At 40.8% G+C, this 27,130-nt stretch overlaps 2 protein-coding genes across 2 annotated transcripts; both read left to right on the plus strand.

Moving 5' to 3' along the window:
• The first annotated feature begins 6,124 nt into the window (after nucleotides 1–6,124).
• LOC101464549 (serine/threonine-protein kinase pim-1-like) lies at nucleotides 6,125–12,487 on the plus strand. Its single transcript, XM_004565993.3, has 7 exons — nucleotides 6,125–6,203; nucleotides 11,160–11,254; nucleotides 11,392–11,439; nucleotides 11,543–11,761; nucleotides 11,869–12,049; nucleotides 12,136–12,306; nucleotides 12,396–12,487. The coding sequence occupies exons 1-7, from the start codon at nucleotides 6,125–6,127 to the stop codon at nucleotides 12,485–12,487; spliced, it is 885 nt and encodes a 294-aa protein (XP_004566050.3).
• Nucleotides 12,488–14,591: 2,104 nt separating this feature from the next.
• map3k14b (mitogen-activated protein kinase kinase kinase 14b) lies at nucleotides 14,592–26,986 on the plus strand. The gene is made up of 15 exons (XM_004565918.6): nucleotides 14,592–14,763; nucleotides 16,379–16,655; nucleotides 17,305–17,380; nucleotides 17,733–18,540; nucleotides 19,220–19,354; nucleotides 19,493–19,622; nucleotides 19,706–19,834; nucleotides 20,843–20,947; nucleotides 21,378–21,541; nucleotides 21,631–21,781; nucleotides 22,829–23,395; nucleotides 23,877–23,983; nucleotides 24,241–24,361; nucleotides 24,438–24,538; nucleotides 24,828–26,986. Exons 2-15 carry the CDS (start codon nucleotides 16,385–16,387, stop codon nucleotides 24,990–24,992), a joined length of 3,030 nt encoding a protein of 1,009 aa, XP_004565975.2. The 5' UTR covers nucleotides 14,592–14,763; nucleotides 16,379–16,384; the 3' UTR covers nucleotides 24,993–26,986.
• Nucleotides 26,987–27,130: the final 144 nt, after the last annotated feature.

The following is a 27,130-nucleotide window of genomic DNA, read 5'->3' on the forward strand; positions in this document are numbered from 1 at the left end:
TTTAATATAGAAAAATATTAATATGCACTTGTAATAAATGTTACAATATACCATAAAAGTACAATTGATTATCACAAAACAAGAAACAAAAGCAAAATCCCAAAGTAGAAACTAACATTTTCTGTGTATGTGTACATATTAAAAATGCAAACTTCTTAAAGGAAAAGCACTCAGATTGGAAAACTAAAACAAATGCACAATAAAAGATTGTAGTTTTTTGGCCAAAAATGACTTCCTTACTGATGATATTGGGCACAACTGGAGAAACACTGCCAAAGTTGGGTTCGCATCTTAACTTTGTAAAGCTTTAACCATGAAATAATTGCTACAACATTCTGGCATTTAATTATTCTGGCGTGTTTACATAACCTTCAGACTTTATATACACCCATCATTTTTGTGCAGTTTATTGCTCACAGTAGCGCTGCATGGGTCTGACTGTATACAGTAGGTTTTTGAGGGGAAAAGGAAATCGCACTGATGTAAAGGTCTCATTTTGACCTTCTGGAGATGCACAAACACCGAGGTTAGTGTCAATCAGCCCACTGGTCAGCATCTGCCCCCTGCGGGCCTGGAGAGACATGACAGCACATGCGTCAGACTGACTGCGTCACTTGTCTTTTCAGCCCAATAAAGCGTTCATTCTCAGCACAAAGATGGGTTCAGTACCTTCCAGTAGAAATACGGGACGATATTCTCCAACAGCAGAATCAGCGGCAGGACGACCACTGTGATGCTAAGATCTGATCAGACACATTCAGTCATCAGTAGTCCGACAATCACTTCAACACAGAGTTGATTGATTCACGCCCATGTTTGTATCTAAAATTTCACCAATTTCTTTGAATACTGACCATCACAGCCCAACTACAGTTTGTCATTGTGCATTCAAAGAGCAGCGAGGGGAGTAACCTCCTCTGGATAGATTAATCAAGGTTTGTTGTTTGGCCACATTAACGGGAGACATGTTGCATCATGAAAGTGAAAATATAACCATGAATTTGCATCTTAGCAAAGACTGCTGGAACATAATGTGAACACTTCTATCATGGCCACCAGCCTATAAGGTACAGGAGTGCCTGCTTTTTATGCCAACAGGCTGCTCAGTTCCCACAAACTTTAAAGAAACGATACTGGTAGATTTCATATTTGTTCAGTTATTTAAAAATCAATATTTATTATCCATGACCTACTCCTACGTAATATTTTTAAACAAAATACAATATACGTTATAATTCCCTTAAAAGTAAACACTGCCCCAACAGTGAGCTGTCTTGGAGAAAGTTTTGTGGTGTTTATGAATTTACTTGTGTCTGTGTTTTTGTTGTCTTCTCCGTCATGCTGTTTGCTTTTTCTCTTTACAAAAATGACATCTGGGTTTAGAAGAACACCTGTCAGCATTTCCTCACGAACACACAACATAGGTGTTAAACACATGTACTATCAGCACTGAAGTCATTGCTGATGTCACTAACGGGCTTACCTGAGCAGGTGAGATCCAAGGTATTGACAGAGGACGATGATGTTGCTCATTCTCTCAAAGCAAACGCAGACTGAACACAGTCATGTATGAGCTCCCACACAGTCCTGTCAGACACCCTTTTCTTTCCTAAAGAAATAGCAGAGCCACAGCCCAGATGTTTACAGAAAACAGCTGCTTGTCTCAGAGTCCAGCCAATACTGTGCACTGCTCTCCATTCTCCCATATTTTTCACCTCCACTGTGCCAGCACAGCGACTGGCTCCGCCCACCACCCTGACATCAGGGTCTGACGAGAAAGCAGAGTATCAATAGTAAAGAAGTCAATGTACTTCTGCAAATAATAAGTTAAAAAAAACTTTACTGCTCATTCTCTTCTGTGATTCATTTTTTCTTTAATTTGTTTATTTACCTGCTGAACTGTGTGTCCCTATAGGCTGGACGCCTGTGGAGAAAAGCAATGAATCCATCAGTATTAAGCAAGAACTTGACTGGGGCTCAGCCATAGACAGGAAAAAAATAAATTATTCCCAAAAAGTTGATTCTGTTCATCTGGATGTAACATTTTCAATGGGAGAAACGTTTCATCACTCATCCAAGTTCCTTTGCACAATAACTGAAGCCAGCCTACTGAATGAACAATGGGCTGTGAGGTCAGTTCCTTGATCATTAATGCAGTGCTATTACATGCACTTTAAATTGTTTCTGTTACAGAGTGAAAAACAATGTTAATAAAGTTATTCTTTGTTTTAAGGGTTTTTTTTGTTTTCTTTAATGTTAATAAGGATACAATGTTGTGCAGAGATGTACTTATATTAACAATTTAGACAAATTATACTATTTATAGTTGCGGGGGAGAGTGGGGGATGCAAAATGTTTTCTTGTTCCTAAGGGGGGCGTAGCAGAAAATAATTGCGAAGCACTGCCCTAAAGTATCCAAATCATAGACTCATACCACCTCTCCATCAGTAAATTTGTCATTTTGCCACGTACTGTAAACCTAAATACTCTTGCTACGACGCTCCCGCATCATTTTAAGCTTTTCCTGGCTTCTCCTCACTTGCCATTCCTTCCTGTTCACCTCCATCCTCTTCCCTGCTTCAGTACATTCACTTTCGGTTCAACACATAAAATACTTCCACACATGACTCCGTTTACGCTCAGCCATTGTTGTGAGTGGGCACTAGTGATGTGTGGATCAATACTGAAATATCGATTCCTGTGATACCAGTTATTTATATTCTAGAATCGGCTGTATAAATGCGTCGGGGAGTCCTTTAGTGCTGCAGGCAGGCAACGTGTTCAAATAGCGCACAACTGCAGGTTTTTTATTTCTATATGATAATTCTGCATTTTTAAGCAATAAGAACAAGTAGTCTGTTGTCATGTAATCATTATGAAGCTATCATTTGAAATACAATAAAACATTACGTTTTTGTACAAATTATCGGAATCAGATCAGTATCGTCGATACCACCCTGAATTTTACTTGGTATCGGATCGGAAAGGAAATCAGTGGTCTAAGGGGCTGCGACACCTTTATACAGCCATATTTCACATGTAGTTCCTTCCAAGTTAGATAATCCGAATGATAAAGTTTCTTTCCACTGTCTTCCTGTTATTGATAAAGTACAAATTACTCAAATTACTAAAATATCGATATTTTAATATGAGAATCGATTCTAGAACATAAATACCAGGTATCAGAGGAATCAATATTTCCGTATCGATCCGCACACCACTACTGATTTCCTCTTCAAGGCCAGCTGGAACAGCAACTCTCCACCAGATCGTCTGCTAACCAGCGTTATTGTTGCCTCACTCATGCGCTTCATTGCAATTTATGCTTGTACTCGTTTTGTTTCTCTTGTGCCTAGTTGTGTCCACGGATTTTTTACCTCACCGCCTACAGTTTCCTTTCCTTTGCTGCTGAATTTGCCCCTCTCACTTTGGTTCGGACTCCCTTCTTCTTATCACCTGCCTGCCTCCCTGCTCTCACAGTTAGACCACCTCACAGATTGGACCCCCTTAAACTTTTGACCATATAGTGCAACCTTGGGTCTAGTAATGGAAGCGAAGGGCTTCCATCAGTATTTTATCTTTCCCAAATTACAGTTGCTGATTGATTTTGAGGGTAGAAAGACCAGTGATTTCAGATTTCATTGTGCAAAAAAATGGTTTGAAAGTGGGTCAACAGACATTATTACCTTTCCTTAATATTCCTCCCATAGCACCAAGATAAACACAATGTTTTTTTCCTACCCTTTCTCTTGTTTATGTATGCTTTTGCATTTACACACACACACACACCAACGCAAATCCATGGAAATGCACATTTAACAATTATAATCATCTTAGCACCCATGACCACAACGGTCTTCTACATATAAAAAGATATACCAAACATATTAAAGCTGACTTATACGTGTTGGATGTCTTCTTCTGTGCTTCTTCTTCTTTTTTAATTTAACAGCAGCTGGTATTTAACACAAAGCATCCTACCTGAGCTCAACAGCAGCATCACCATCAGAACCACAAAGTGATCCATTTCAAGGTGGGCTTCTCTCTGCACTGATCATTACATGTGCTACACTCGCTATTTATCTTCCAACAGGAAGAACTGGAACTTCCCTCTTCTTTATCTAATTTTGGTGGTTTTTGATTCGATGTAAAGCGTCTTCATTTCACTCACGCTTGCTTTTTTTGAATTGACACAGATCTGTCGGTTCAGTTTGTCTCTGCATTAAAGGAGTCCATCATCATATCAGTCACAGCTCAAAGTCACAACATGTATTTTATTTGACATTTATTTTATATCAGAATTAGGGGTGGGCGGTATAAACGGTATATGATACAAATGATACGAACTTGGCCAAGAGATTTTGACCATACCACTGTACCGCGAAAGCGCATGTTGATGGTGTCATCAAGCTGTGCCTGTTTTGGTCAAAAGCATTGCAGTGGCTGCAAACAACATGATCTGCAAATTACGCCAGGTTACAGTAGTCGCGAAGAGACGAAGCACATTTTAGAATATGAGGAAAGCCAAAAACGGCGCTTCCTCCACTTCCGTACCATTGATTCATTAATGTTGAATTCTCTCGCAGCTGTTCTATTCCCGTGTTGTTGCAGTAAATTAATGACTAACCTCGTATTGTGGATGGATTATCTCAGTTGTTCTCCTGACTGAAGTTTGGTCCATTTACCAGCATCCTGCCATGCGATTACATTTGTCCCTAACCATCAGGAACCCTCCTGTTAACTTTTATCGAGTGGAAACGTGTTAGCGTTCCTCCTCCAGCTTCACAGTGACTCCAGCTATTTTAGCATTATATTGTGCTAAAATTACTTGTAATTAATCTCTGTTTCTCTTCCACAGCATTTCTTTTATCCTGTCTTCCTTCTCTCACCCCAACCGGTCCTGGCAGATGGCCCCGCCCCGTTTCTTCCTGTTAAAAGCGAGTTTTCCCTTCACACTGTGGGTGTGCCGGGTCATATGATTGTGTGGGTGGTTTTTTTTTATTATTGTAGGGTCTACCTTTTAATATAAAGCATCTTGAGGTGACTGTTGTTGTGATTTGGTGCTGGATAAAAAAATGTTTTAGTAATAAAAATAAATACAAAAATAAATGAACGTGAACATATTCGTCTATAGTGGAAAAGTATGTATTATTTAAGCTTTTTCAGCAAGACAATGAACCCAAACACGCAGCCAAGGACACTCTTGACTGGTTGCACAGAAAGAAAAAAAATAAAGCTGTTAGAATGGCTCAGCCAATCACCTGACCTGGATCCAACAGGAAATCTGTGGAAAGAGTTCATAGAAAGGGCCCACAGAACCTTTAGGATTTGAAGACTGATTGTGTGGTGAATGGGCCAAAATCACACCTGAGGAATGCATCCAACTAGTTTCTCCATACAGGAGATGTCTTGAAGCTGTCATCACATATAAAGGCTTTTGTACAAAGTATCAAATACATTTAAGTAAGCATGTTAAATAATTTTTCACTGTGTCATTTCTCATTATTACACATAATTTATGGGCATCTGTGGTTTGGTTTCTTTCTATGTGTGGACTGGATAGGTTGTTATCTACATATGGTGAGAATTTCATGTCAACAGAATCTTTAGAAATGTATTTATGCAGAAGAGAAAAAGTCACAGTAGGTAAGTGGGATGTATGTTTTGCTTTTTGTGTAAGGATGACCTCACCAAATTTAATGATCACATCATCAGCCAGGCAGATTTTCTAAAGACGTTTATTTCAGCCTTGAGTCTTTGCCTCCCAACCTGCTGTTAAAAGGTCAAATTAAGATTACAGGAGGAGGAAAAAACAACCTCTGAAAGGAGTAACGTGAACATATATTGCAAGATGGAGCCAAACCTTAAATGAAATGACAGATTACAAGCCATTAGAGTTCTCGAAATAAAACAGCAAACATCCACGAGTACATCAGAAAGGTTGCAACAACTGACAGCGTGCTTAGCAAATACCTTAGGCAGCAGAAACCAGAGAAACAGGAGGAGACATCACGGCAGGACTGTATGTACCACCAGCAGATAAAAGAAGCTGCTAACATCCAGAAACCCAACAGGTGGCTGGACATAGCTGGACAGAAACCCAGCACAGAGAATGTGTTGAATCATGGCAGCACATGAACAAGCTCTGAGCACAAGCTCCATAGAGGCTGGAGGTCTCGAGTTCAAAATGGGTGGCCGAGAATGTACAAGCTAAGGACCTGTGGGACTTCCAGATACAGACGGACAAAATGGTGATGGCTAACCTGCTGTACATAGTAGTGGTGGACAAGCAGAGGAAGACGGCCATAGTGATAGACATAGCTACATCAGGAAGAAGGAACACGAGAAGCTGGAGAAGTACCAAGGGCTCAGAGAAGAGCTGGAGAAGGTGTGGGGGGTGAAGGTAACACTGGTCCCAGTGGTAATCGCAGCACTAGGTGCAGTGACTCCCAAGCTAGGCGTGTGGCTCCAGCAGATCCCAGGAACAACAAGGATCCTCAAACCCCAGGCGCCTGATAGAAGACCCGAGCTTGAAGGATAGATCACCCACAGGGGCGAGAGGGGGATTTTTTTGTGTTCCTTACATGGTGGAGGATGGCTTTGCCTCAATGCCAAAACAGAAAAATATGAACAGTCAGAGGTTAAAGTGGGATTTGGAGAGTGGGGGAACAATAAGATCTGTTATAGTGATTCAGCATGGGGAAAATACGAATTCAAAATCATTTCTGTTGTGAGCTCCAGTAGATTTTCTTAGTGGCCAAGCTATGATCAGCTGACCTGCTGCTTTTTGTAGATTTACACCACTGAATTCAACGATGTCAGCAGATGTTACACAGCTATCTTGCTTGAGTTTCATTTCCTCCACTAACAGTATACTGTATGTTCTCTTCATGCTAAACTGTATAAAGTTGGTATAGTGAATGAATTCAGTGAATGAATTGAAGCATCATCAGCTTTAATGTAAATTAAACTCTACTACACTTGATGAAAGCCAACACTGACAACACTTTACTGACAGTACTTTACTGTGAATTCACCACGTTAATGCAAGCATATTATAGGGATGTATAGCCTTCCTAAAATTGTTAATGATAAGGACTTAGAAATAATATTTAGTTATTGGAAGTCTGATTTTACAAATCAGAATTTATCTGTTGCATGATTAAAATCTGCAGTTTACACACCACGGAAAATAAGCAGTAACTTTGTGGTTTGTAACCTCAGAAGAGAGATAAGATGTTCCATCTCACGTTCAGCACAGAACCATGGCTCGGTTTCTGAGTGTCTAGATGAGTCTTTAAAAAAACTGGACAGTCTGGGCAATGAGCTACAAGAACATTTTCTAATTTAAGTCCAAAGACTCGTGCTGACAGATTTCTTTCTCTGTCACAGCAGCTTTTTCTTCATCACATAGAAAAACAGTTAAATATGTAACTTCTTTACACTGACAGAAAGGGGAGTTTCAGGTTAAAGCGGACTGTTTGGGTGAATGTCTGAGTTTGACACCCTTGATTTACTCGGAAGGAGTGCAGGTGTCAGTGAGTTGTAGTCAGCATCTAGCTACAGAAGAGGAGCATAAAGGGAGTAACTACATGACATGATGTTTTACAGCATTTCTATCAGCTCAACAACATCATCACACGAACTGCTTGTGTGCTAGCTAAAGGTCCAGCTGCTTATTTCACAGAGAGAAAGGAAAGAGAGCTAACTTCACTGAGAGACGGAGACAGATAAGAAAGACAGAACAGGACAGGAAGAAGAGATGATAGATTTAAAGATAAGGACTGCTCAGTGGTGTTTGATAAACTGGATGTTAAAGCTGACATGTAAGTCCTCACACTTAAATCAGATACTGGGTCTGTACATGTGACATGTTTTTCATATTGTGAAACATCAAACTGAAGTAGACTAACTGTGTTTTAAAGGTTGCATGAAAATCCTCTGCAGGGTTCCTGCACCTGCTGAATCCCGTTATTAATTAACTTCCCATACTCATTTTCCTGTTTAGAGGCAAAGTCACCCTCTACAGTGAAGGCAACAGAAAGTAGATTTTTTTTTACATTTTTCTTCTTTTTCTCTGCTCATGTTCAACTTAACCAATTTAAGCTAATTACTTTTAGCAGAATTAAAATTCATACTACTAATATTGTTTCATCATTACATTAATGTAGCACATGGTTCAGTTAGCTTTGTACAAAAATAGCTGGCGCATTGAGGCATTGGTTGTTGTGATTTGGCACTATATAAATAATTGAATAGAATAAAAATGTCCTCCAAGGGGTTACTTTTTCCTTTCTTACTGGGAGTACATTTTAAAGTCTGTCCTTTTTCACTTTTACTTGCGTAAAGAAGTTGAATCAGTACTTCAGCTTTTACTGGAGTACTTTGTAACACTAGTATCTGTACTTCTACTTAAGTACAGAATGCCTGTACTTTTGCCACCTCTGGTCATCTCAAGAACTTTAATGGCTTGTAATCTGTCTCTTCATTTAGGATTTGGCTCATCTTGCAAGAAATGTTCCTTCCGGAGGATGTTTTTTCCTCCCCCTGCAGTCTTAATTTGACCTTTTAATAGGCAGGCAAACACTCGAGGCTGAAATTAGCTTCTTCGTCTGATGATGTGATAATTAAATTTGGTGAGGTCATCTGTACACAAAAAGCAAAACAAGCCCACACACTTCCTGTGACCTTTTCTCCCTGTATCATCTAACCCCACCCTCTCCACCCAGCTCCTTCTCGTCATCAAAAGTTGTTATGACGACCTGAGTAAACAGAAGAGCAGAGCAGAGACACAGCTGTGATGGTGGGGGTGGTCTATGTGTGCCTGTCCTACTTTACTTTGAACTTGGAAGGTCAGAGATGCCAGGCCACCTCTAGTGGTAGAAAGTAGAGCAGGGCGATATGACCAAAAATATTTATCACTCTATATACATTTGAAAATTTGCGATAACGATATAACTGACGATAGAATTGACACTAGACAAACTACTTTACAACTCCACAACTTTATTAGTGCAAAAAATCCCATCAATGTATTTTCACCTAAACAAGCAGCTGTTTTTTATGTGCATTAAAGTTATATAAAAATCTAACAGTGCAAATGCAAATTCCTTGCTGACAGTTTAACCAAAAGGCATTTCCAGCTGACATATCCTCAGCATTACCATGTATAATATCCACAAAACTTAAAAAGAGGTTATACACACACAATATTATGTTGAAGCACAGTACGTATCACTCCGCGAGGCTCCGGCTTGCGATAGCCGTAATGCTCCGACAATCCATCAAGCGCCGCTTCGTAGCTTAGCAAAGTCGCACTAAAACATTTGACAGATTTTCGAGTACCACATATACCAAGCTCCTTAGACTCTAAAGACAAGAGTTTATATATATATATATATATATATATATATATATATATATATATATATATATATATATATATATATATATATATCAGTCTTCCCTTTTGTTGACATTCCTTAAAGTGCAAACTCTTGTCTTTAGAGTCTAAGGAGCTTGGAAAGAAAAGTGTCTGGACTTCTTTAAGTTGCTTGAAGACGTTTCACCTCTCATCCCAGAAGCTTCTTCAGTTCTAAGGTCAAATGGTGTCTTTAGACTTTTCGTATTCCCCCTCTGCCTCCCTGGGCCCAAGAAGCAACAGGCACTGCACCCAAAGCACCAAGGGCAGCACAGACGGATACCTTAGGTGTTCTGCGTCACACCACACATAGGATAAAGGCTGCAGTTAGTTTGTGCCTGTCACATCCCCTAATTTTGGAAACAAATTGGCTGGGGTTTAATAACCTTTTGGGGCAGTATGTGGGGATGTGATCACAACTTTTAGTAGCGTGTAGTGTCTGGGCTCAGGGTGACGCGGGGGGAGGAGACTCACTAGGGCGTCACTACAAGGGCCCGCCACCCCGTGAGAGATTAACCACTGGAGCAGTCTCGGGATGACACCCAACTATCAGCCTTTGACCAAGTGATAGAAATTGATGGTCGGACCTACGTGCACATTGTATTACTGAATGATCCTAACAGAAAAAAAAAAAAGAAAACCAGTTACCAATGCCTTTATAAAAAAACTGTTATATTTTATTTCACATTTGATAGTAACACACTCTGTTATTGGTTAATCGTTTGATATAATAAGAAAGTTTAATGTAAATAAATACATTAAATCAGATGACAACGTAGCTGACACTGTGTTTATAAGTATTAGGTCAACCAGAACTGTTCAAATTGGCAGCCACACATCAAGTCTTTATACAAACAATATTAAAATATAAAAAAATATATATAATGAAAGAAACAGTTGAATTAATATGAAATTATTGAATTATATGAAATATTATGGCTAAGTGTGCCACAGCGTTTCTCTTTAAACTACTTGGGGACACTTTTACTGGCAGGCAGTGATGTCACTGCAAGGCAAGATTCTGTTGCCATAGTCTGAGTTTATTTTGAAAGCTCACTTACAGAACTCGCTTAAACAGCTTAGAAAAGACAAGCACATGCATTTGAAGAAATATTCACTACGTTTTCCTGTTTGAAAGATTTTAAAAATTAAGATGAACAAGGAAACGAGAAAAAATACAAGTCCAGCAGATAAGAAAGGTCCAGGAGATCAAAGTAAGTAAACAAATACATCAAATCTGTGTAAAATCCCCCAAATAACAGAATCTACATTTCTAAAAATGTTGACACTCTGTGTAAAAATGAATCATTTGAATCCTGTGTTTGAGTGAAAATAGCAGAAATACAACATGTCTAATCAAAGAAAGGTTACTGGGGCACTTTGTCTTTGGTAAAATAATGGGACAAGTTTATTCTTGGACTCAGCAGTAAAAACAGACCAACAAGTGTCATGAAGCTCTAACACTTAGTAGACCTAGTATGGACTGGTGTTGCTCTGTTTTTATCAAAAGGATGAACTTGTTATTAGAATTTAACCAATCCTCATTAAAATGCCATCAAAATCCTTCCAGTCCTGATGTCGAGCACTCTTTTTCACTACTGTGTTGTTGTTGTTTAGGTAAGTAGCAAGCAGCTTGGCTTTTATACTCAGGTGAAGAGCAAAATGAACATTTAGGCTACAGCAGAGAGTCATTTGTGTCACAGCTGTAGTAAAACAACATGTGTGTTTGTCTTTTCAGGTGAATTCCAGGCCAGATACGTGGAGGAGCACCATCTTGGAGGAGGCGGCTGTAGAGCAGTGTTTGCTGGCTACCGGATAACGGATCGTTGCCCAGTAAGTGTTCAGATGGTGGGAGTAAGACAGGCAGTAACGCAGATAAGGGTTAATATCGTAAGCTGAGACGTGTGCTGCTTCACACCTTTAGTGATGCCATACGGAGGAAATGCTCACCAATGCTCTGTGTCTTTTAGGTAGCCATCAAACACATTCCAAAGGACAGAATCCCCATCAAAGTGACGGTAAGTGTGCAACACTTGAACTGTTTTTACATTCCTGGACTGAGTGCAGCGTTCACCTGTGGAACGTCTCTTCCTCATCATCCACTTTGTTGGAATATATCAGGGTGAAAACGCGAAGCGGGTCTTGGTGGAAGTGGCCATTATGCTGAAGCTTGCAGCTGAAGCGGATGGACCAGTGGGAGCGTCAGCACCCGTGTCTCTGCTGGACTGGTTTGACCTCGGCACAGAGCTGATCCTGGTGCTGGAGAGACCCGTCCCCGCTGTGGACCTGCATGATTACATCACAGCAAATGGAGGATGTTTACCAGAGGAAAAGGCCAAGGTAAGTTGACTGGAAGAGCCTTAGACTGTACAGCATTCAATCAAAACACAGAATATCAGAGAAGCATCAACCTGTTGACTCATTACTGTCTTTTTCATCTTTTCCAGGTCATTCTGAAGCAGCTGGTTGATGCAGCAAAGCACCTGGAGGATAAACACATCTTTCACCGGGACATCAAGAGTGAGAACATTCTGATTGAGACCGGCTCAGATGTGCCTCGTGTTCGTATCATCGACTTTGGACTGAGCTGCTTTGCTAAGGAGCGATCGGTGTGCCGCCTCTTCTATGGTAACATATTCAGCTCCTGCTCTTCACACATGTAGCAATTTGTGCCTTTTGTTTTACAAGAAATTGTCATTGTGTCTGTTTATTAGGTACAGCTATTCACACCCCTCCCGAATGTTACGGACGCAAAAAATACAGGGCTGGACCCACCACGGTGTGGCAAATGGGAGTGGTGCTGTATGAAGCGCTTCATGTGGGGGACTTTAATACCATGACGTTCCTCCAAAAGGAACTGAAATTCAACAAGGATCTGTCGCCACGTAAGAAAACGTCACGCTTCAACATTCACTGATGGCTTGGATCACTGGAACTATCATCTTCATCTGTTTTCTCCTTTCTTTCTCTCCAGACTGCCGGAACTTCTTGGACGCATGTTTAACCAACGTCCCGGAGAAGCACCCAACGCTGGGGGACCTCCAGCTTCACCCCTGGCTCAGATAAGCCCGTCTCTTTCACACACAGACACACACTTCATATCTTATCATATAAGTGTGATACATTACCTAACTTTCTTTTTATTAACTTTTTTACAGGAAAAGTGTGTTTTTAGTTTTTTTGGCCTATTCTAAATTTTGTTATCCTGGAGTTCCTGTAACCCCCCCAGCCATCCCAGGAAAGGGGATCTCTCTTTGAATGGGCTTTCCCCAGGTTTCTTCCCATCGATCTGGCCCCCCGGGGAGTTTTTCCTCGTCTTCATAGAGAGCTTGGGCTGGGTCAGGAGCTCCATCAAAATTGGCCTAATTTGATTAGTCAAATGTAATAAAATACTTTAATTAATCAAATAAAATTTAGTAAAAGTCTGAACATTTAATTTCCATCAAAATAAAACTTGTTTAATTCAACTTTGGTGAGAATACTCTTTTATTACCATTTCAAGGATTGTTTTTTACCCAAAAAAGAAGAAAACTGAAAATGAATCAGGTTAAAGTTTAACTACTGGCCTGCATTTACCAGTAAGTACAAACTCTCCACAAGTACCACTTAACTCAGGTTTCCCACGGCACCTGTGCAGAGTTTCTGTTTATGACTGCGCTCAGGCCTCTCCAGTTTTGCCCCAGAAAGTGGTAAAAAATTATTTTTAATAGATCCTGATTACATAAAAACAGGTTTTATGGTTTGCCCTCATTGGCACTGATTTATTATTTCCATCAGTGAATGAGAAATGAAGACGCTGAAACAGCCTCAACGAGGCTTTTCACTTCTATGTATAGCTGATTCGACCCACCAACAGCAGCGAGGACTGGAGTGACAGTAACCCAGTGACGTGCGAGGAAACTTTCTGCACAGCCTCACAATTGGTCGACCTCTGATTCCATTCACGTGTTGCCAGGGAGAGGGACCCTCCACCCAAATCACACACATAGCGCACTCCCTCCTATGGTATTTTACTAATTCACACAGGAATGCACCGTCCAGTTGTCAAGGGACAGAAGAAACTGAGCTTTTTTTTTACAAGTGTAACTTCAAATATGTTATGCAATCATTATTTAACTCTATACACAAACAGATATCAGTGTGTGTGTATATGTAAGGACATCATATCAACAATAGGGTTCAATTTATCAACAATTTGATTTTGTCTTCTTTTTTGGTTCTGAATAGTCTGTCACCAAATAACAACATGAGCCTCAATTTGATTCTTACGTTTATACAAAGTATGATTTCTACTAAGATTTCTTTTTCACCTTTTCAGCAAATTAACTCCAAGGTTGTGTATACAAGTGGGAAGAGAGTTCGTATGCATAACTGTACAAAACAATAATTACACAATTCTTCACAGCATCTTAATATGTGCATTGTTTACACAACATCTCTATTTAATTATTAAATCATCATCAGTACCTTTATTATGAAACTGCTGATTAAGCTGCATGGTTTTCTTCACCACAATACACAAAAGATTTTAAAGATTTCATTCAGTTTAATTTTATTGTATTTGTGCAGCTCCAATTCACCACAACAGACACCTCGGGGTGCTTTGTATTGCAGGGTAATGACCCTGAGATATATGAGTGAAATGTCCAACAAACAGACGAACCCCTGCGAGCACGGTGGAGAGGAAGAACCTTTCAGCAGAATCAGGCAAGGGGAGGGGCAGATTTCTATGTGGTCTCAGTGCATCATGGGAAACCCACAGCAGCATATCAATGAGGTCGCCTGAGATCTCCCGATCCACCCCTTAATGAAACCAGTTATAGGCCCCACATATGGGTGGGCTGAAATTTGGCGTTCTATTTTGATTTTTTCCAGCATTTTTGAGCCCTCACAACTTCTTAAGCACAGGGGACACGTTTCTATTGCTGGAAAACAATGCTTCTCTTGCTCTACATCTTTTTTATTGAAAATAAGAGCCGTCATACTGAGGCTTAGAGCTGAACAGTGGGAATTTGGCTTTAAACTGTGACACTTGGAGTGGGTTTAAGACCCAAGTGTCATCGAGGACAGCTACGGAATCCATGAAGCGTGTTTGAGGCTGGTGTGGGCGAGTGGGTGGGCCCGGGTGACAGAGGTGCAAGAGCTCGTAACTCACACACATGGTCAGCCAATCAGCAGGGCCTGTGGGGGCAGAAAGCCGGTAAGTTACACTTGGAAACTAACAAACACATAATAACACAGAACGGACAGACAGCAGAAGACAGAAGGAGTCACGAGAGGAAACCTCGATCTCTTCTGCAGGATTTCAGCTGAACCCGAGACCAGCTGACTGAGCTCCTAAGGTAATGTGCTCTGCTGTGACTGGATGTTTGAGTCAGACTTTGCTGAGCTGGAGGTGTCCTCACTGTCAGGTCACAGAGTAAGAAGGACGTTTGAGGCTGATGGAAAGTTTAGTGATAGTTACAGCATTTCCAGAGTCTAACATGTTGATCTTGCATGTCCTGAAAGTCTGATTGGCTCTTAGATGAAGCTCATCTGTAGATAAAGCCTGGTTAATTCCATATTATCAAAGTAAAGCTCTTCAGGTATCCATTCACGCAGGCTCTGTGCGAGCACTTCCAGGACAAGTGTGGCCTCTGTGAGTGGGAAGAGTGTCTGTTTTGATCCCCCTGTATTCGCTGTCAACATGGCGAGCCCTGAGGAAGAGAGACTTTGACAGCTGGACAGCCTCAGTGGAAGGCATGCAACCGCCCCTCTGTGCGCTATTTATATTCACCTTGCCGGGCTTACAACCGGTGTCCCTTCATTCACACCCCGCCACGGCAAATGCCACCACATTAAAGTGCTTGTCAGCTACAAATCAGTGGTTTCTACTACGGCTGAATTAATCAGGGTTCTTGTGTTGCAGGAACCTAAAAGTAAGGCATAAATGATTATTTTAGACTCAATTACTGCCTGATATTACAACCCGGTATTTGTCATATCATATCTGCCATATCTTGTGTAAATATGACAAAACTAGGGTTGTATAATTAAGGATATAAGAATGAAATAGTTTTCCTGCTTAACATAAAAATGTAGGATAGATATTTAAATAATTAATGAAAAAATAAAACATATTCACATATTCATACATATTTCTCAGTGGTTCCAACTGTTGAAATAAAAACAGAAAAGATATCCAACATCACACATTTCCGTACAGTATACAGTATATTCCTGATCATTTTATTATAGGACAACTCCTGGCTTTAGATGATGATTCATTTGTTTTACAAAAAAACGGATGGATCCATCTGCACATCAGGGAAAGAAATGAGCTGAGCAGCACCTAAAAAATCTGATCTATAGTGACCCCAAGTGGTTAAACTCCTTACCTGTGCAGGTGTTGTCCCTAAACAGTCGATTATAACGAAAAAGCAAACTCAGTCTATTATTTTGTTCTTGTATAAAATTAAAGCAGATTTAGGGATAAGCATTTGCATCTGCTGCCGCTCAAAAAGCTCACATATTAGTTTTCTTAGACAGGCCTACTGATCATAAAATGCTTCTAACCTTGTTAGAAGTCTTTTTAAAGCATTTAGCTTCCTTATACTCTAACTTATTAGCAGCCAAGCAAGACAAATATCTCCCCATTCACTACAAGGGTTGGGGACCAAATTATATTAAAATATTCAGGATGAAACCTGCTAACTTTGGTTATTCTCAGACATTTTATCGCCAAGAAACAACAAATGTATCCATCTTTTATCCGCGCACACGGTCTCTTAACATTATTCTACATAGTGCAAACACACACCTTTAAAGTACTAAAAGAACAGGGTCCATTCTGTGTGGCCAAGTTATCCACACCAGGGTTTTTAGTAGGATCTGACTTACTTCAAAATACTCCATATGAAACTTACTGTTTTGGTTTCTCTTCTTTTAAACATTTTTCCATCTCCTTCTCTCCTCCAGTTCTAGATGCCGACCGACAGCGACAGAGACATGGCCATACCTCGGTTGTTTAACTCCAGCACACCCTTCATCATCGTGGCCGGCGGATCTGAGATCTCGTTTCTCACCAAAGTGGACGATAATCAGGGATGCGAGGAGGAGAAGGACTCGCTGGTCCAAGCCATCGGCCCCCACCTGAGTCGAGTGATGCAGCGCGGCACAGCCAAGCATGTTGTCACACAGGGGCGTGAAGTTTCCGAGGAGAATCCGTGTGTTTCTATAGTCGCGCAGGCTGAGCGTAAGTAAGACTGAGATCAGATCTGAGTCAGGACTGTTTTACATTGTTTTCCTTTTTGTCTTAGCTACTTGCATCCTTCTATTACTTTGGTTTAAAAAAACACACAATGAAAGCACATGTAGAGTACATCCAGCACAGGTCTCCAGTCTATCATGGGGCTGCACAAGACTTAATGCAAGCCCTGAGGGGCCAAAAGACTTCATGTCAGCACAAGATGAGTACTTCTTTAATCAAAGGGCTTTGATCTTGCTTTTAAAGAGTAATGACTAAAACAGGCTTAAAGGTTTTCAATTACCTATAATTGTTTTGAGTTGTACATCAGCACTTTTCAGGTTTGCAGAACAGCTGCTTATGCAACCGAAGATCACTAATGTTCACTACCAAGTAGGTGTATTAAAGAAGTGGTGCATTAGCTCCTGTTGTGCAAAATGACATAATAGCAGCTAAAAGCTTCCAGAGAGGAATGCAGAGAAACCGAAGACAACATTTTTACTGTTACACCTCTGAATGGAAGCATGCAGTTGTAGCACATGGACCAGTTAAAAGGTCCAGGCTTTTTCTCCATTTACACATTTTCAAATCACGTTTATGAACTTTAATCCACAACGAGACTTCTCTAACTCTAACTCCTACTGTTTCTCTGTCCCAGGAGAAGACTTCCAGGAGTTCAGCCCGACCAACACTCAGTGCCCCTACTCTCAGTCTCGCCTCCTCCAAAAGCACAGGTAAAGAACACAACACACATTACCTGTGCACAGGCTTAAATGCCCTCCATGGCCAAAAATATAGGATACAGGTATTATATGGCTTCCATTTAGCTTGTACGTGAGGGTTCAGGGTTCTTTATGTGCCTGGGTATGAAGGAAGCTTTTGTGCTCATGACCAGCTACATATTTGTATTCATAGACAATAACAAGGTTTTAGCTGTGCTTTTTCTGTGTGCATGAGACAATGACCTCTTCCTGCACTTTAAATAACTCATGTGCTCCAAACAACATTGTGATCAGCTGGATTTTAAAGAAAGCATTACGCTTTCTGTGTGAGAAACCAAATTTTCATACTTCTTCTCATTTGCAGGACTCTCGGTAAGGAAGCGACTGTGAGCGACTCAGATGATGAGAACTTTGAAACAGCCACCAAATTCCCGCGCTACCACCTCCAGAGAAAACAGCGCCGGAAAACCAGAACCACACAGAGCCTGGAGGAAGGGGAGGAGCCTCCTATCATCCAGGGTCTGTGGGTGCAGGAGATTGATTGGCTGAAATCAGCAGACAGAGAGACGACTTCATCAGCTGAAATCATACCTCCTCCTCCTCAGTTTACTGACTCGGCCTCAGACCCCTGCAGAGACTCGTGCATGTGTGACAGCTGCAGCTGTGCAGATGTTTGTGACTGTGTGAGGAGATCAGAGGAGGCGTCGCCGTCAGAGGACCAATGCAGATCCGTAGATACAGAAGACACATCCAGCACCGACCACAGAGGAGGCTCGGGCTCTGATACCGACTCCGTTCGCACTCATGAAAGCGACTCAGACTCGTCTTATGACGTTGATGTTGGCACACAAGGCATCATGTCGACCTTTGACCTCATGTATGTGTCTGGATTTACCCCTTCCTCCAATGCAGGATGGAATTCTGACTCTAGAGGAAGTGTGCAAAACTCACTGGGAAATTCAGAGTATTCCCACAGCCTCAGCACTGAGAATACATCCCAGTGTTCCTTTGGGTTTGATGACATGAGTGACACAGTTTTAGATGAGCTGAGGGGCAAAGTGGCACACATACCAAAGCTGCTTGTTTCAGCTTTCTGCAGAGATTTCATCAAACAGATCCTAAACAGCTGGAAAACATCGAAACCTGCAAACGAAGGACTCATATTTCATGACGTAAGACATTCACATCCAGTCTATCCACACTGTTTTTGTTTATGGACAGTAGACAGCAGAAGCAGTAGTATTCAGTCGCTGCAGGCTGCATCAGTGCAGCATTTGGTTCAGCTTCTAAGGAGATGCACATCAGGTTACCTCGTAGCGTTTCACAAAGACTCGGATTTAAGTAAAAATTTCTCTTTAACCAACAATAATGAATAACAATGTTTTTAATTCATAATTTAGTAAAAAAGGAATGAAGTGTAAAAATCTGTGACATCTAAACTCTGAATGCAGACGTTTCACCACTTAAAGGTGGAAACTTTTACTTCGTGTACAAGATGTGAATGTTTAGAAGCTAAAGACACATTTAAAATACAATAAAAGTTATGAGCCAAAAGAAATCAATAAAAAAATAAAAATAAATAAGGTAACTTACTGTTAGCAGTTCTCCAAATGGAGAAACCTTTGCTGAAGAGCGGCCTCTGCACCAGAGGGAACAACGCCAGGATGAAGAACTGTTAACAGTAACTTGGTCTAGATTTGAATACTGGTGGTGAGGTAGGTGAAGTGGCCTGAAGGGAAGGCTCATCTGGGATTTCAGCGCTTAAATGAGGAAGACTGGCTGTAAAAGGTTTTTTTTATGGGGGATTTGTGATGTAACTCGTTTTCTTTTTTCTCTCTTTGTTTCATCAAGCATCTCCAGCCCAGCAGTTTTCAGTACAGAGAGGGAGAGGAATACTTTGTCCTTCATCACATCCAGAATGGATCATATGGTGATGTGTTCTGCGTTCGTGACAGAAGCACTGGCTTCAAATGTGCTGCCAAGAGGGTAAGCCAAGATCCGCTGAGTCAGTCATTACAATCCAGATGTGCTCCACCCGGGAGGTTTAAACTCCCGAGAGCTGACATGCTGATTTTATTTAAACTGATTTCTGTTATTTAGCTCATTGTTGGCCGTTCTTCTCAGATTCCACTGAGTCATTTCAGCAGCGAGGAGGTGAGCACATGGAGTGCTCAGAACTCTCCTCGAGTCGTGGAGCTCTTTGGAGCTGTGAGGGAGGGGCTTAACGTCGTTCTCCTCATGGACCTGAAGCCAGGTAACCTAACTACACGCTACAAACTGCATAAAAACCGTCTGAGCAGTCTGAGAGAGTAATCATACTCTCCCAAACCCCATCAGCTTGTTTAGCCCAGCTTCTAAAGGAGATGAACTGCCTACCTGAAGATCTGGCCCTGCATTACCTTCATCAAACACTGGGGGCGCTAGAACACCTACACCAGAGAAGGGTGGTTCATTTGGATGTCAAAGGTATGTGTTCTGTTTTTGTATAATGACTTAGATCTGAATGATAATATGTAGAAATTAAGAGAATTCAAACCCTCTGGACATTTTAGAGTGACCAGTGTGGTCCTAATCATTTTATATATATAGGATAAATCAAATGTGCAGGTGTATGCGGATGTATTCAGGCATTTTATTGAGGAGGTAAAAAAATATCAGCAAATACTCTTAAAAATAATCATTAAAAGAAAACACTGAGAAGCAGGAGCTATAAGCGTCTGGCCTCTTTGCATTATTCACTGAGTAGATAAAAACAATAATGATGTCATGCTTTATTTTTAGGCAGTGCATTTTATAGCAAAATTTTTCTTAATTTATAGAAGTTGCTAAAAAATAAAGGACACAAATATATAGGTAGTACTTTTATCTTTAGTTCATTATACACATTATTTAGGCTCATTTTGACTTTAACTTGCAATGGAGACTTTTACTTGTTTTGGAGTATCTTTCTACTGAGATAAGACGTGCTAAACTCTACCCCGAGTTTTTTGTGAGACCCCAAAGTACCTTTGCAGAGATTTTATATAACCAGTAGAACATACAGAGAAAAGAGCTCAGCGAAGCCTCAAGCTGGTGGTTGTGCTGTCAGCTAACATCTCCTGTGATGGTACCTAATCCTAAAGGGACACCTCACCCCTAAACCCTCGGTAATCCCTGCTCATACGATTGAGCAGGAGGGGTTTGCTCACATTAGGCCCCTCTATTGTGCTCTGAGCTCATGTCTAAAAGCTTCGCTCATCATACATCTGTCAAATTATCCACTCTCATCATATCAGATAGCACAAAGTTCCTGTGCTTTTTTTGTAGATGGTACCTCATTCTACCTCGAGATGGCCGTTCACGCTTTAGCCCCCCCATGCACCCATCACTCTTACAGCCTCTGACAGCCTCCTGCTTCTCAGTCAACTGTTTCATAATGAGCACCCAATGAAAACAAGCTGTCCCACTGAATCCTGCGTGTTGATCTTATTCCAGTTGACAATGTGCTGCTGTCTGCAGACTGCAGAGACACATTCCTCTGTGACTTTGGTCTCTCAGAGACTTTAGATGACAGTGGATGGAGCACCAAGAATTTCAGGGGTAAGTTGATCCTCAAAAGTCTGAAATAAACTATGGTGCAGTTTACAGATGACTAACCTTTTGGTTCAAACACCATGATTTTTATTGATCTAATTAAAACACACACACATATATATCACAGCAAACTGTCAGTCTTTTTAAAATCTACTTGTGAAATGATCTACTGCTTAGGTTCCCATAAATACACAAAAAGGAGTTTGCAATGAATAAATCTGCCTTTCACCATCATCTTTCAACCTTTAAACATTCATAACTTTAAAAGATAGCATGCAATATTCTTAGCCTACCATGTTAGCATTCAAAGATTTGCAACAGTCTTCTCAGTATTTGATTATTAACCACAACGCTGGACATATTTTGACCTCTACATCGTTGTGAGTGGCTTTTTGAGTTTAAAGACTTTTAATTCATTTAACGTTTGTGAATGTAGGAGCTGCATTCCCCGGCACAGAGACCCACATGGCCCCTGAGGTGGCACGAGGGGATCAACTCTGTGCCAAGGCGGATGTGTGGAGCAGCTGTTGTATGCTACTGCACATGCTCAATGGATGCCAGCCATGGATACGTTACTATTCCCATCCACTGTGTCTCCAGGTAAAAATCTCTTATTTGCTGTTTGTGGAAAATCAGACAGTTACAGGCTGAATGGGACAAAACCACACTTGTGTATTCATCTGTTTTAGATTGTCAATGAGCCTCCGCCTCTGTGGGAGGTGCCATCCAAGTGTAACAACTTCACAGCTAAAGTGTTCAGGGCCGGATTCCAGAAGGACCCCGAAAGAAGAGCGTCAGCAACTGAGCTCAGGAAGAAAACCACCAAGGCCCTCAGAGCAGGTCCATGCACCTTATGATCTTCTAATCATTTAAGTGTGTACAGTTTATATTACATTAGAGTTGTGAGAGCAGTGAAATCATGGCCCACAAACTAAAATGAGTTTAAATCACGATACAAGCATTCAAAGCCTTTAGAGAAAAGCTGCATGTAATCACCAAACACATAAAATTAGCCAAAATAAAGCCCATCTTATCAAAACAGCTTTTTGAGACAGTAATCCAGTAATCCATGCCTTTGTTACATGTAGGCTGGATTATTGTAACACACTTTATTGTGGGGTTAGTGATGCATCCATTAGGCGTCTGCAGGTTGTGCCAAATGCTGCAGCACGTCTTTTAACTGGAACAAAAAAGTCTGAGCACATTACCCCCATTTTAATTTCACTCCACTGGCTACCTGTACATTTTAGGATTGTTTTTAAAATTCTCTTATTAGTTTTTAAATCTCTTAGTGGCCTGGCCCCCCACCTCTCAGAGCTACTACAACCATATACACCTGCCCGTTCCCTTAGGTCCGCCAATCAGCAGCTCCTTAAGGTACCGAAAACTAAGTATAAATTTAAAGGTGACCTTTTGCTGTAGCTGCTCCAAAGTTGTGGAATGATCTGCTCTTGCACGTTACACAGGCCTCTTCTCTTTCTGAGTTTAAAAGTCTCCTTAAAACATATTTATTCGCTGAAGCCTTTGGCACTGTTTAAGGGGGTTGACTCAATTTTTGACTCAACATGTTTTATTTTATTTGCGTTATTTAGTTATTTATTTTATCTTATTTTATCTTATTTTTATTTTATTTTTACTTTGCTTATGCTATTTGCATGTACAGCACTTTGTGAACTCTGGTTTTATGTTAAAGTGCTTTATAAATAAAGATGATTTGGTAAAACAAATAAAACAGATTATATAATATCTCCAAGAGGGAGTATCTCCTGAGGAAAATAAAATAGGACCTGTATCCAAATCCACTTTTTGCCAAAGAAGGGACTCAGCTGTCTATAGATGCCAAGTATTTTAAGCATATTGTGACACTGCAAATTATTTTCTCCACAGTTGGAGGTCTGAGTTCTTGGTCCATGAAAAGCGCCTGTGAAAAACTGTATCATGTCCAGAACCAGAATGAAGACGCTCGCTGCTCTTTGTCCCATCAGATTCAGAATAAACCATCACATACTGGCTCAGCACCTGCTATGTACTGGGTGAGCCCCTGGAGAACTGCAGCAGTAGACGAGGACAGCAACGACTGGTCAGAAGGAAACTCAGACAAAGAATCTGAGTTGGAGACATTTTGCTTAACTGGGGAGTGGGACTCTGAGCCAAAACCACTGCAGGATGATTACATCACAAATGACAAAGACTGGAAGACTGGGTCTGATTCAGAGGTAGATATATACATGGCGGAGGACGAATATATTCAGGAGAAGTGGCTGAAAACTGACAAGGACTATGAGGGGGATTGGGAAGAGGAAGGCGATGAAGAGGAGGAGGAAGAGTGGGATTCTACCGAGTCCACGGAGTATCTTCGTGCTCTCCGAGGCCTTTTCCCTTTACTGCAAAAAAGTCACCAGATAGAAGAGAATTCATGGGGATCAGAAGCAGAGCTGGAATACCTCAGAGATGGTGAGTCATAAAACAACTCATTACTAAAGCCCCGAATCATATTATTATTATAAATGTGGCTCAGATGAGGTTACAGAGCTCTTTGTTCTTCGTGTCATATTCAAAGATACACTTTTAAATGGGACATATTATCCTCTTTCTGTTATTCTGTCATTTATTTGCAGTTACAATGATGGACGCTCGTAGTCTGTTTATGTAAACCTAATCCAAAAATTCCAGCTTCAGACTGCAATAAACACTCGTTTTCATGCATTTTTAAACTCTTGGTTCTGCATGATGTCACAGAGACAAGATATCCCTAATATGGTCATTTCAGGCACACATCCACATGATCTTCAAATGTTTTGTTTATGGGCACAGCTAATCAAACAAAGTCGGTTTAAAGGGACTGGAGCTAACTTGGCTTGTTTCAGACAAGGTTGTCAAAGCCTCATCAGTGTCCGCTAATAACAGAAACTTTTCACATGTTGTCCTTTACTAGATGTGACTAAAGGTACCAGAATCAAGACCCCGTCCCCTGAACCTCGAGATGAACCACCATCCTGCTTCAGCTGCTCTGACACATCGCAGATAGATGCCTCAGAGAAGGTGAGTACCCGTGCACGAGGGATGTAGCCAACCTTGACGTCACTTACTGGTTTGCAAAGTCTTCGCCATTTTAGCGTTTAGAAACCAGACATGACATGACAAGCTTTGCTTAAGGCGCTTCTTCACTGGCTTGAATTTTGAGACTGTTACGCTACGTCCATCTTTTACATAACAAACATGAGCATGCATGCTTCGTGTGTACATTTATGTACAAAATAAAATCCTCCACAAAAGAAAATCTTCTTTCTTATTTTTAGGACTCTGATCACTCGTCTGATGACCTCAGCTCTGGCATCTTTTCCTCCTGCAACAGTCAGACTGATGCGTGCTTGGAGTGGTTAGCTTTAGCCAATCGGCCGTCCTCACAGTGCTTTGAGGGTAAGATGGCAGGGACGCACCTCTGTGCTGATCGAGGGCTGTTGGCAGAATTTTTCTAATGCTCTGACATTTGCAGGTATCGATATCTGGATAGAGGACCCCGAGGGCAAGTGTTTGAGGATACGCGAACGTAGGCGGATCAAAGTGGGCCATGTTGCCATAGGCATTAGTGATCAGGTATGAGAGAGTTTTAAGATGTCCAGAAACCTTTTAGCCATCAGACCGAGGTTTCTGTTTTGTTTCCTCAAAGTGTATTTTGGTTTGCTTTTTTTCTCTTTTCTTATTTCCGGAACAGAAAGTGAAATGTCCCGAAGTACAGTTAAAGAACAAAATTGGGGAAGTTTAGATTTAAATCTGTAACTATCTAATGAAAGAACAAATATACTAAATTATCATTACCACTTTGCAAATACATCTGACACCCAGTCAGCCAGAATCCATATGAATAATTACACCTGTCGCTCAGATCTCAGGGAAAGCCTTCACTTTGGAGACTCTGGACAGGAAGACGGTGTCCTTTGAACGAGAGATCAGAGAGTCTGGTCTGTGGCTTCGCTGTGTTCCTGCTCCTGACAGATGCCAGCACTGGAGGTGGAGAGTCAGAGACGGCAAGCTCGAACTTCGAGAATGAGACGGATATTTTCTGTTCTCTGTTGTTGTTTTGGTCTTTTGCACTAATTTAATTTGTTTTTTCCATTGGGAAAAGCTTTTAAGCACTTTAAAACTTTTCTCAGTGCATTTACACATAGCTCAACATATATAATCCATTTTGACAGAAAAATGGGCAAAAAAGCTTAAACACGGGAAAAACAAAGATACCAATCAAGCACTTTATTAGGAACACCACACTGGGTTCAGGTAGGCCCTCTCTTTGCTACCCAACAGCCTCAGTTTACTTCCTGTGTTGCCAGAGTTGTTCTTCTGGATTCAGACTTGCTGGTTAGGACGACGTCGACGTAGGTCGTCTGAATTCAGTCTCATATTCATAAAACCACATTTAAGATGAAGGAACCATTAGAAGATGACTCCTTCCAGTGTGACTGGTGATTGTTGGTAATATGCTGGCAGAAAGAGACCAAGAAAACATTCCCCATGTTATCCCACTGACACCAGCAGCCTGGGCAGGTTGGCTCATGCTGATTTTGACCTACCTTTTACATGGCGATAGATCCTTGCTGCATTTCTGCTATCTGGACTGTATGTGAGAATCTCACCATCCTGTGTTTAGATTAGATTACATGTTTTTAAATCCAGTGAATCACATTATTAACAGGAGCCGTCTGAGACTCCATATTCCTGCAGATCCACCAAGGCTGAAAATTCCCTCCATGCCACACATGAACTGAGTATGCACAGGATCCGTTTTTTGTTTTGTTTTTTTCCTCAAGGAATCCCAACACAATTTCTCATTTTTGTTCTTTTAGTGTGATATTTTTTATGTATTTTTGTAGCTGTAACACAAAATATCCAATCCTTCAAACAATGGTAAAGGATCCCTTCAAAATCTCCCAGATCCAGACCTGAAATGATGACCACTTTGAGGTTGTGCAAAGTCCCACAGCTGGTAAAGATGCACAAACAAACCGAATCAACTGCAAAAATAAACTGTAATTTGTACTTAATAACTACTTACATGTCCGTTACCTTACCGAACCCCAGTACTTAGCTTATACTGCTGTGTTAAACCAATGTCATAACCTACACCCAGCCTGAGCCGCTCCCTACCAGAAATCCAACAACACATTGTAGGAATCCAGACCTCAGCCCCTGTGTTAGGTCTGTAGTGTGAACACAATATATTGATGAGCACAGGAGTAATATTTCTGCAAAATAAAATGTAAGAGGGATTTACATGTACCTAGCTTGCTCATTATGCAAATACAACAGCTAATATGTGGAGATATGTTGTTTACCTCGTTTTAATAACTGTTAGTTTTGTCATGCTCACCTCTTTCCTTCATTTCAGCAAAGTGTTGTTGACATCTAAACGTTGAGCTCTGACAGGATCATCTCTGTTTTCACTGGTGTTAGCAGAGCAAAGCAGAGGAACGAGAATAAAAGCAAACATTATGGTCAACCATTCAGCACAGCACTGTAAATGAAGCTTCAGAGTTTCTGCTGCACTGGTGCCACGTGATTGGCTAACTGAATAACCACTATCACAAGCAGGTGTTCCTAATAAAGTGCTACTTGAGTGTACAAATAAAAAAAAATTGATTTTCAGGTTAAACTGTTTCTATGTGTTTTAAGTAAGGATACAAGTAGTTTACACTCCAAGGTTATAAACGTGCTTGAATAAGAAATGGTGTTGGTAGGGCTGTAATAGGTTGTGACATCTGTATTTTTTTATTTTGTGTGTTAAGATTGTTTCCCTCTTTCCGTTCTCCTGCTTTTTTTTTTTTCCTTTTATGGATCACTAGGAACAACAAAAAAAATCCGTTCTCTGTATCTCTGTTTACTTTCTGATGTGGAAGAAAGAGTTTGTCATGTCATCTGTTTCATTTAGAGTTTAAATGGCATGAAGCTCCTTAAAATGATGTGTGTTTTCCACAATATACAACAAGGCTGGAATCTCTTGGTACTTGAATGTGTCTTACATTTTATATTCTAATAAAAAATGACTCAGAGGCACAAAAGTTGCTGTCTTCTGCTCATTTCCAGCTATTGCCTTTCCCAGTGGTTTCTGACTTGGTGTCATTTGAGAAAGACCAGGATTAGACCTGCTGCACACTGTAAACATTTACAGCACTGATAACGAGGCCCAGCCCT

The sequence above is a fragment of the Maylandia zebra genome, linkage group LG8 (assembly GCF_041146795.1).
Source record: "Maylandia zebra isolate NMK-2024a linkage group LG8, Mzebra_GT3a, whole genome shotgun sequence".
NCBI classification, from domain to species: domain Eukaryota; kingdom Metazoa; phylum Chordata; class Actinopteri; order Cichliformes; family Cichlidae; genus Maylandia; species Maylandia zebra.